The sequence below is a fragment of the Balaenoptera ricei genome, chromosome 10, assembly GCF_028023285.1.
Source record: "Balaenoptera ricei isolate mBalRic1 chromosome 10, mBalRic1.hap2, whole genome shotgun sequence".
In the NCBI taxonomy this organism is placed as follows: domain Eukaryota; kingdom Metazoa; phylum Chordata; class Mammalia; order Artiodactyla; family Balaenopteridae; genus Balaenoptera; species Balaenoptera ricei.
Genome location: NC_082648.1, coordinates 32578813 through 32590700, shown reverse-complemented (window position 1 = coordinate 32590700; position 11888 = coordinate 32578813). Strand labels below are relative to the sequence as shown.

Sequence of the window (11888 nt, the reverse complement as noted above, 5' to 3'; positions counted from 1 at the left end):
AAAATAAGTGTTATGTTAGAAACAAAGCCTATATTTTACAAATGAGAAATTCTGATGCAATATTTATGAAAATCTTATGTAATATTAAAATTAGTAAACATAAATTATTTTCCAAGGTTGATCAATTCTTTTACAAAAGCATTAAAACTTTTTTTTAATCTTGAAGAGAAAACCCATTCCTCTGAATTAATATAAGCACCAAGAAAAAATGTTCTCCAAATTAGAAAAAAATACTTTATCTAAAAATTAGTGCCAGAATTTTTAATGATGGTATAATAAGAGAAATAGCTAAGAAAATTCTTATAATTAAGTTATAAAACATATTTAGTATTATTTAGTATTATTTTCTGTCTTAAGCTCTTGGGAGAGAACATTTTTGCCAAAAGATGCAACAGCACTAAATTTTAAAATAAATGCAACAAAGAAGGAAGTAATTAAACATATTTTTAATCCATAAACAGCAGCATATCATAATGTAATGAATAGTCACCATAAGAATGATAGATAGTAAATTTACATACATATTATTTTCTAAAAAACTTTGACATACTAAAGCTATTAAAAATACCTATGGGAAATTAAAGCATAAATTAATATTATTAAATTAAAAAATACATCTTCTGAATACTTCCACTTAGTTGCTTAGCTATGAAAATATTCTTTCTTTATTATGTTAATAAAATTCTAAACATTAAACCAAATGCAAAATCTTAGGCTGAGGTTTTAGAATATTAGTTGTTTTTAAGGATTTCCTGCCCTCCAGTGGTATCTGCCTTAATATTTTCATTGCACCTTTCTACGTTACAAAAAGAAGATACATCTTTTCTACATTTACATTTTGAAATTATATCACATTGTATGGCAGCATCTAATTTTTCTTCCATTAGAGGTCCACTCTCCGTTTGTATCCATGCATCACACCTTGCAACCTGTAGAATGCAATTATTATTGTTTATGTTTTGCAATATATGTGCTGAATTACACTGAGACTGTGGAAACTGATCTATATTACTATTCATTGAGAACTGGTTAAAATTCTCATTTTGTTTATGGAATTTGGCATTGTTTTTAATAATCCTATCACACGGAAGTTTCTCCATGCTTTCTAAATAAAAATTAGTAGTTATTTCTTTGGTTTGATGGATCTCCTATTTGAACCTTCAATTTGATCTTCATCTTCAGATGGCTAAAAGGAATTTAGTAATTTTGCTGTTAATGATGCTTAAATTAAAAAAAAATCATTTAATCACTTCAAAGCAGACATTCTTAAAATTCACATTATAGAAAATTTCAAAAAAAGAAGAGACTTTGGCAGGTGGCAAATCAACCTAGATTTTTAATTTTTTTTTAAATCAAGCTTATGGATTTTAAAATAGCATGAAACGATAATAATAATCCTTATATTAAAGATGCAAAAGCACAAAAAAGAGAAGATTTTTGTCTATTATTAGTCTTCATACTCATAGGTGACATCACCCTACTACCTTTTCACAGAGAGGAAATGAAATACAACATATACTCTTCAACTACTTAAAAAGAGTGAAGTAGAAGTATAACTTTGAAAGAAAAAGCTAACACATATAATTTGTTTTAATATTCACTCATTGAGTCATAAAGTCAAAAAATATCTATATTGTATCTTTCACGGACTCAGTCTCAAAAAAGATTCATTAAGAATGGTATCAGCTAACAGGAGATCAAATAGACAAAAGAAAGGTTAAACAGCAATAAATATCAAAACTGTTATATAAAAAATCAAATTTTAAGAACTCTTAATAGGTCTAGGTTTCAATTTAGTAGCTTGAATTTTTCAACTTCAAGAAAAATTTATCTTTTAATTACTGAACTAACCAAAATACTGTTTTAATAAAAATCATATATAGAAGTATTGATTATTCTAGCTAAAAATAAAAAGGAAAGTTAACATAAAAAAACCTAAAATGAGATATAGGCCTCAGCTGACTGGCACTAAAATAGGAAAAGTAAGCCCAAGAAACAGCATTAAAACTGGCTGGGCATAAATTAGAGAAAATAGGATCAGTACATTTATTTATTCAAGAAATAAATACTCAGCACCTGCAATGTGAGTGAAGCAGACATATTTGCTGCTCTCTACAGCACACACTCTTATGTGTGGAAATGACGTTAATCAAATAATTACACACAAGCATATGTAATTACAAGTTGAAAAAAGCATTATGAAGAGCAAGCAGGAAGCACTTCAAGAGCATAACTAAGGGGCCTAATTTAAATTGAAAAGCCAAGGAGGGGTTTTCAAAAGAAGTGACATATTTAAGCTGAGACCTAAAGGATGAATAACAGTAAGGTAAGAAACAGAATATATAAATGTGCTGAAGCAGAAAAGAGACTTAATAAGCTAACGAAGTGGAATGTCAGTATGTGTAAAGTGTGGTGAGAGAGGAATACTAGAAGTTGGAGATGTAGCCAGGGGCTAGATCACACATGGCCTGTCACTACTGAAAGCAGTTTAGATTCTAAAGTAAAACAGGAATCCATTGAATAAACATAGAAATAACATCATTCAGTTTAAGTTTTCAAAAGACCATGATGACTGTTAACTAGAGAAAAAGTGGGGCAAGAGTGGAAGTAGAGAGATCTCTTGGCCAACAACCATAATAGTTTAAGAACAAGATGATGGTACCTTAGATTAGGGTACTGACACCTAGTACCCTAGGTGAGAAGTAGAGAAATATGCAATTTATTTTGGAGGTAGAATTGATTGGATCAAGTGATGAAATGAATATGGTTAAGGAAGGCAGATGAGACAGAAAGAAATGCCAAACTAAAGTTTCTGGCATGAACAACTGAGTGGATAGAAAAGGTATCTACTAATATGGGAACTATCAGAAAAACTGATATGGGGAGATCAGGAGTGTTCAGTTTTTTGTGAAATATCCAAGAAGATATCCAATAAGAAATTGGACACCTAATTAAGGATCTAAGCTAAAGTCATAAAGTTGAGAATTGTCATCAACCAGGTAATAGTATAAAAAATCAATGGAGTATGTAACATCATCTAGAGTTTGGAGTGTAGGTTAAGAGAAGAAAAGGCTCCTGAAGCAAACCCTAAACATTACAACATTTATATACAGGGAAAGGTGGGAGAGAAGTAGGCAAAGGCATAAAGTAGCATTCAGAGAGGTATGTAGGGAGCTAAGATAGTGTGTATCACAAAAGCAAAGAGAAGAAAATGTTTCAAGAAAAGAAAATAATAATTTCTACTAATATTGTTAGAAATTCTTGTAAAATAAAAACTGAAAATTGTCCAATGAATTTGGCATCATTAGAGGTCATTGGTGTCCTTCCTCAGCAAGAGCAGTTTGGACGGCGAGCTAGAGACAAAAGGTAGATGAAATGAAGATGGAAGAATTAGTGGAGAATTCCATTTAAACATGTGATTTGTGAGAAACTCTCTCAGAATATGCCATTCCAATTATTCAGATTACAGTTCCCACTCAGCATTAAACATGTCACTCCAATTATTCAGATTATAATATTTTATAGTTTTCTTCACATAAGTCTTGAGACTTTCTTTTTGTGTGTATTATTGGTTGTTTTAGGTTTTCAATTATTGTGAATGGGTTCTTTTAAAAACTCTTTTAAAAGAAGAATGCATTTATCATATACACATACATTTCAATAAGAGTGGGTTTTATAAATAACAATGAACATATTCATCATCTCATAAATATGAATGAATGATGCTCACTTACATTTTAATTTACATTCTTCTTACATTTTTAATATTTTCACATTTTTGTTTACATTTACATTTATTTTCACTATCATCTCAACTATTTTTTTCAGAATGAAAAGGTAAACTATGAGAAATACAAATCATTCTAAATTAGTATAGCATATATTAACAAGCAAAAAAAAAAAAGAGCATAACTTACCATCTCTGAACTAGAACTGAAACAACTATCTGCTGGCCTTGGGGAGCAACTGGTAGACTGACTACTCTGTGAAGAATCAAGATCTGAAAATAAAGATTTAATTTGTGAAGAATGGTACCTATTAATATGTACATAGGCAGAAGATAGCTGCTGGTAAATAAGTTTAGCTAACATACTACAAAGCATTTTAAAAGTTAAAATTTTGGATATGTGGCAGCTTGCATTTTTGACAGGGTATTATGGAATTATTCTACATGTAAAAGATATGTATCTACAAGTAAAATGAGGGTATGTAATGTAAGGGAAGAAAGGAGAACAGAGGAAATTGAATTGATTTTTTCCAATACAATAAACCATTTTTTATGAGCAAATAATTTAAAGGAAGGAGAAATAAGTCAAGTTAAGGTACCAGATATTTGCTAATTGAGTAAATGAAGTTTTATCACACAATCAAAACTGTATTTAACCTTTAATATGATTTCATAACTATAGAATTTTAAAGCCATTTATGAATTCAAAATAATATAAAAAGATATATAATCTATTGAAATTTGATGGTGACTGTGACACTGTTAAATTTATTTTTTAAAAAGCTGTATGTAAAAAAACTCAACTCAAAGCATCCAGTATGTTATTCTTTCATTATCTGCCTAATGTGTTCTCTTATGATTACAAGTAAAGTTTAAAAAAGGGCCTGAAAAGTAGGTCATGACTCCCTAGAATGCATAAATACTATAGATCAACAGTAGCTTCAACCATTCCTCTTGTTTGTGAAAATGAATTTGCTATCCAAAAAAAAAAAAAGAAAAAGAAAAAGGTAATGGAATGTGGTGCAACAACACATATTAAATCACATGTCCTCCCATACATAACAGACCATGACTACTATTCATACCTCAGATCAGATCTGATGCCTTCTGTAACAGAATTTAACCATCAGTCAGCTGAGAGGTAGAGAGAACTTCTTAGGTAAATTCAGTTACCTTTAGTTCATCATTCTAGAAGGAATTTATACCCTCACAAAGCAGGTTCTCCTCAACAGTGGAAAGCAGAGAAAAGAAAAGTGAACAGTAGGATTTTACTAACAACATGATCTAAGGGCATTCCCCAACAACAAGGTTCATTCAGTTCATAAGTATAGTAAACCCATAGTTATTAGTAGAGAAGACAAATGTCTGTTAAATGAATGTCTTACCTCTAACAGTGTAAGAAAGGATATGTAGATTAAAATGTAAATTCAACACTTATTGAGTAATTACCTTATGTAAGTCACTTAGTAGTTTTTAGGAATATGTGGCCATAAAGTTCAAAGTATTCAGACTCTTGAGATGGAGAAAAAGACATACATTTATTTTTTAAAAATAGTCACAAAATTAGGCCCAACAATAGAAGTCATAGAAGGTACAAAAGTGGTAGAGACCTAAGTGTGATGAGCTCTAGGGAAAAAAGATTTAGTGAAGAGTAATAGAGAAAGCACAAGATAAAGAATGGGTTTTGGAAGATGAATAAACAATTTCCCAAAAGACAAGCTGAAAAATAGCATATGGGATGGGAGAAAAGAAAGTGTAGAGGTGCACTTTAATACAAAATTAATTTTAGACTGTCTACCAAGGCATCTATTGGGGATTAATTAAAGAAAGGTGAAACTATATGAAAGCAGATTGTTAGGAGATTAACTCAATAATCAAGTCATGAAGTGATGAGGATCTGCAATAAAACAGTGGGACTGCGTTGAAGAGGCAAGTGATTCACATTTCAAGAAAGCTTTCAAATAGCCTTAATTTTTATGTGTATGAACTTAAAAAATTTTTTGTGAATCTGACATAACACTAATTTCAAAATCTGAGAAAGATTACACATGCACATACACACACACATACATATTATAGGCCAATCTCACTTATAGGATCAATGCAAAAATTGTATATAAGCATTAAAACTTTTAAACTTAAAATTAAAAAACAAAAAAAATTAAAAATTAAATAGAATAGCAAACTTAATCATAATTCATCATGACTTGGTTGGATTTATTTTAGGAATGCTAGAATGGTCCATATCACAAAATCCATTAGCAAGATTCACCATTTTAAAAGATCTACACCACAATGAGATATCACCTCACACCCATTAAGATGGCTACTTATTGAAAACAAAAAACAGAAAATAATGTGTTGGCACTGATTTGGAGGAGTTGGAACCCTGGTGCACTATTCGTGGGAATGTAGAATGGTGTAGCTGATACAGAAAACAGTATGAATTGTTCTTCAAAAATTTAAAAACAGAACTTCCATATGATCCAGCAATCCCATTTCTAGGGATATATCCAAAAGAATTGAAAACAGAATCTTGAAGAGATATTTGCACACCCATGTTCATTGCAGAATTATAATAGCCAAGAGGTGGAAGCAACCTAAATGTCTATCGACAAAAGAATGGATACAGAAAATGTGGTTTACACATATTATGGAGTATTATTCAGCATTATAAAAGAAGGAAATCCTGTTGTATGCTACAACATGGATGAACCTTGAAGACATTACGCTAAGTGAAATGTCACAAAAAGATAAATATTGTATGATTACATACAATATTTGTATATTGTATGATTACACTTACATTCAAACTCATAGAAACAGAATAGTGGTTGTCAGAGGCTGGGGGGAAGGAGAGGTATACTGTACCCTTTGAAATTGTTGGAAGAGTGAATTTTATGTTATGTGTTTTGGGGTACAAAAAAAGATATATGAGGGAAAGATAATAATCATTTCCACAGATGCCAATAATCACTCTTCCCCAAATTACTAATTGCCTCAAAATCATCTCTAAAAAAACTCTCAACAAAACAATCAACACACAGGTGCCTAAGTCCAAAATCCAGACTCTTACTTAATGTAGAAACATGGGGTGTACATTCACACTAAAGTAGCAACAAAAACAACGAAAAGTACCTATAGCTAAATCTAATAAAGGACATGCAGAATCTGCTTGAGGAAAACATTAAAGTGCATAAAGGCGTTTTAACCAACTATTAAAGATATAAAATTAGACTGAATTAATAAAAAGGCATCCTTATTCTTATATAGGGCTACTCAACATCATTAGGATGACAATTCACACTTAATTAATGTATACATTTAGTACTTTTCTAATAAAAATTGGAACATTTCCTTGGCGGGACTTCCCCGGTATCCAGTGGTTAAGACTCCGTGCTTCCACTGGAGGGGGCACAGGTTTGATCCCTGGTCAGGGAACTAAGATCCCACATGCCAAGCAGTGTGCGCCCCCGAAAAAAAAAAACCATTTCCTTGAAGTTACACAAGTTGATTTTAAAGTTTACATGTAAAATTAATCAAAAATAGCCAGAAAAATTCTTTAAAAAGTGTAAAGGGAGGTGTAACTCTTAGAAATTAAACATAGCATAAAGTAATCATAATAAAAGTAATGTGATATTAGCACATGAAGATTAGGAAAGATCAATGGAATGGTAAAGAAAGCCCCAGAACAGACTGAAGTATATATGGAAAGTTGATACATAAAAAGGTAGTATTACAAATTTCTAGGGAAAAGATGCATTTTTAAAAACTTGAATCAGGATAAACTCCTAAATCAGGATAAACTCTAAGTGCAAAAATATAAAATCATACTAACACTAGAAGAAAATATAAGTGAATTCATTTGTAACCAGGGAGTGTAAAGAGTCTTTCTAATTAAATCCAAAGGTATAAAAGAAAAGATTGATAATATTAGCTACATAAAAAATGTTAAGCCTTTTGCAAAGCAGGAGACACCATAAGCATAGTAAAAACAGACAAAACAAATCAAAAATTAATAATAAACTAGGAGAAAATATTTGTGACACATTACAAAGACCTAAATCTCTTTAATATTAATATATAAAGAGCTCTTAAATATCAAGAAAAATATGTAAAAACTCAATGGGTCTAAGGACATGAATGGAGAGTTCACAGAAAAAAAATCACAAATAGCCATTACACATTTTTAAAAGATGCTCAACTGCACTCATAGAAAAAGAAGTGCAAACTGAAACTTCTATCTATATATCTTTATAAGATTCACAAAAATTCCTAAGTTTGACCACAATCCCTGTTGGTGAGGCTGTGGAATAAAAAGCACATTTCTGGTAGGATTACAAAATGATGCAATGGGGAATTTGGCAATTTCTATGAAAATCAAATTTTGGCAAATAACTATCAAAAAAAAAAAACCCACAATGTATCTCTTCTTTGATTCAGCAATCCCACTTCTAGAAATTACCCTGAAAATGTACCTCCACAATTAAGAAATATGTGCTCAAAGTTGTTCACTGCACATTGTTTGTAAGAAAGAGATACTTGAAACAACCTAAATGTCCACCAACAGGGCACTGACTGAGTAAACTATAGATCATACACATAATGAATTACTAAATGGGCATAAATAAAGGATGAATAAATGTCCACTACTAATATGAGGAAATCTACAGAAAATTTATTAAATAAATCCATTTAATTAATCTATAAAATATACTGTATTAAATAAAATATCCTACATTACATTTAGAGTGAAAAGGGCAGGGAACTAAGACACACATATATGTGCATTTATACACATCAGGCTTTATTTAGAAAAAAAGTCCACTGGAATGATTAACAGTAAACCAACAAAAAATAGCTACTCATATGAGGCAGAAGGAAATAGGGCAGACAGGAGAGGGATAGAAACCAAATTGATGCTTTACATATTAAAAAAATTAAATTAAGTAAAAATGGAAAAAGTCCATAAAGATTTCTAGGTATCCCAACAGACTAGATATGCTGAAGAATCATTCTATCACAAAATATCTAAAAAGTGCCAGAAAGTACTGTCAATAAAAAGAAAATATAGAAGAAAAAGACCACTCAAATATGAAATATCTGCTACTCAAATATGAAATATCTGCTACACAGGAGTCTACAAGCAATTTGAATCTAGGATATATAAAAGGTATAAAGGACATAGATATACAAAAGACACATCCCATAAAGAAAGCCAAACTTCCTAAAAGAAACATGGACAATAGACATGAAAGACATTTCACAGATGAAATATGGGTGGCCAATGAGCCTAATCAATAATGGGAAATATAAATTGAAATTGCAATGAGATATCACATTGCCAACAATGATAAAAAGCTGACCCAGTGTTAGTGAGAATATGTAACAGCTAAGACTCTTTACCTATTGCTAGTGGGAGTTTAAACTGGCACATCTACTTTGGAAAACAATTTTGCATTAGAAGAAGAGTTAGAAGAGTGCATATCATATGAACTAGCCAATTCTACTTCTAGAATTATATCCTAGAAGAAACTTTTATACATGTGTGCCAGGAGAAATGTCAAAAATTGTCAAAGTAGCATTGTTTATCATAGCAAAATATTACAAACAACTCAAATAATCTTTGTCAGAAGATGCATACATAGATTGTGCTACATTCACACAATAGAAGGCTATATAGGAGAAAACAAATGATGAACTGTATTAGAGTCACAAGTGTCAGGGTGATTGAACCTCAAAACATATTACTGGGTGAACAAAAAGTAAGTTGCAGAAAAATGTATAGAGTTTGACTCAATTTGTGGCAGAAAGCTCAAAATCAAGCAATTGGAAAAGTCTATATGTGTTATCACAAAAAACAAATTCAGGAAAAGAGTTACCACTAGGGGGCAGGATAGGCAATGGAATTGGGAAGATATTCAAAAGTACTAATTATGTATTATTTCTTAAACTACTATACAAACTAAGTACAAAGGTATCTGTTTATTATTCAGTAAGTTGTACATATATATTATATATATTCATCATGTATAACATTTTATAGAAGATAAAATTAATTTTAAAGAGCCAATTGCATTATTAATATATTCTAAGATACTTATAAAATATATTTGCTTGCAAAACTCTAAAAAAAACCTTAAAATTTAACTAATTTCTGTTAAAATGTTTTTTAAAAGAATAAAATTCACTTATAGTTATACTGACCGGTTTTCTTAGTAGATGTTATCCTGCCTTTTAAAGAACACATTCCTCCTTCTTCCATCAGAATCTAGAAGAAAAACAAAATTTTAACAACTCCAAAGTATATAAAATAATACCTACTTATAGTTCCTTTTTAACCACACCAATTCATCTTAGAGCATTCTTCTTTCATATTACTTTAATTCCACTAAGATGATTTTAAAATCACAAAGAAAAATTTGCCTGTGATGAACAATAAAATGAAATAAAATTTAAATTGGTTTAGAAACAGCAAGCAACAGAATAGACATTTACCAAGAAATAAATTATTGAAAAAAGGAAAGGCTTCAGGTAACCTTAGCAAATGTAGTTGAAAAAAGACAAAGATATTAAAGCAATCTGAAAATCTATTCTGCTATTCTCTTTCTAATTTCTTAAGTTGGATATCAGTTCATTTACTTTCAGGTTTTCTAAATAATAAAAGCTCTTAGAGGTATAAATTTTCTGTATAACACACCACTGGCTTTGATTTTCATCAATTTCTATGTAATTTGCATTTTCTTTTGATTTTTTTCTTTTTTTTCTTTTTCTTTGTTAAACCCACAGCGTTTCTTAATTTCCAAGAAGGTAAGGGAGGTTAAACACTTTCGTTGTTGCTGTTGATTACAACTTTAATGATTTTTTACTAGAGAATGTGGCTATGAATCTCTCCATAGATAAATATCTTAGAGTTTCTTTATGGCTTATTATTATATATGAATTATGTTTATAAATGTACCACGGATTCATAGAAAATAAATATTCTCTGTTGGTGGGATATAGTTTTTTAGATAGATAGGTAGTATAAAAGAGAAACTGTCTGGCTGCTCAATCAAACCTGTTTCCCCTTCCTCTTAGGCATACAGCTAAACTACATTTCCTAGCCTCCCTTGCAGCTGGTTTGAACAAGTGATTTAAGTTCTGGTCATTGGCAAATACGGTGCAGATCACTACCAGTCTTGGTCTATAAAAATTTTCTGCATAATCCTCCACTTCCTTTTCCCTCTGATATCAACATACAGTGCAAACATGGAAAGCTACCAGTTAAAAGACAGCAGAGTCCCTACCAGCTAGGGGTCCTGAATAACTTTATAGAGCAGAGCCTCTTCTCCAACCCCATTATTCAACCATTTAAAAAGTATTGTATGTTCAGAGGGCAGACAGCAGAAGCAAGAAGAACTACAATCCTGCAGCCTGGGGAACAAAAACCACATTCACAGAAAGATAGACAAGATGAAAAGACAGAGGGCTATGTACCGGAAGAAGGAACAATATAAAACCCCAGAAAAACAACAAAATGAAGTGGAGATAGGCAACCTTCCAGGAAAAGAATTCAGAATAATGATAGTGAAGATGATCCATGAGTTCAGAAAAAGAATGGAGGCAAAGATCAAGAAGATGCAAGAAATGCTTAACAAAGATCTAGAAGAATTAAAGAACAAACAAACAGAAATGAACAATACAATAACTGAAATGGAAAATACGCTAGAAGGAATCAAAAGCAGAATAACTGAGGCAGAAGAAGGGATAAGTGACCTGGAAGACAGAATGGTGGAATTCACTGCTGAGGAACAGAATAAAGAAAAAAGAATGAAAAGAAATGAGGACAGCCTAAGGGACCTCTGAGACAACAATAAACTCAAAAGCATTCGTATTATAGGGGTCCCAGAAGGAGAAGAGAGAGAGAAAGGACCAGAGAAAATATTTGAAGAGATTATAGTTGAAAACGTCCCTAACATGGGAAACGAAATAGCCACCCAGGTCCAGGAAGTGTAGAGAGTCCCATACAGGAAAAACCCAAGGAGAAACACACGGAGACACATAGTAATCAAAGTGGCAAAAATTAAAGACAAGGTATTGAAAGCAGCAAGGGAAAAAGGACAAATAACATACAAGGGAGCTCCCATAAGGTTAACAGCTGATTTCTCAGCAGAAACTC

General features: G+C 31.3%; 1 protein-coding gene across 1 annotated transcript in view; it reads right to left on the bottom strand.

The window, feature by feature from the left end:
* Nucleotides 1-731: 731 nt before the first annotated feature.
* Nucleotides 732-11888, bottom strand: part of REDIC1 (regulator of DNA class I crossover intermediates 1) — a 69475-nt gene continuing 58318 nt past the window's right edge. The window contains 4 exon segments of the mRNA XM_059934552.1: nt 732-1138; nt 1141-1186; nt 3918-4000; nt 9935-9998. Of these exon segments, the coding sequence (XP_059790535.1) occupies nt 732-1138; nt 1141-1186; nt 3918-4000; nt 9935-9998 (600 nt within the window).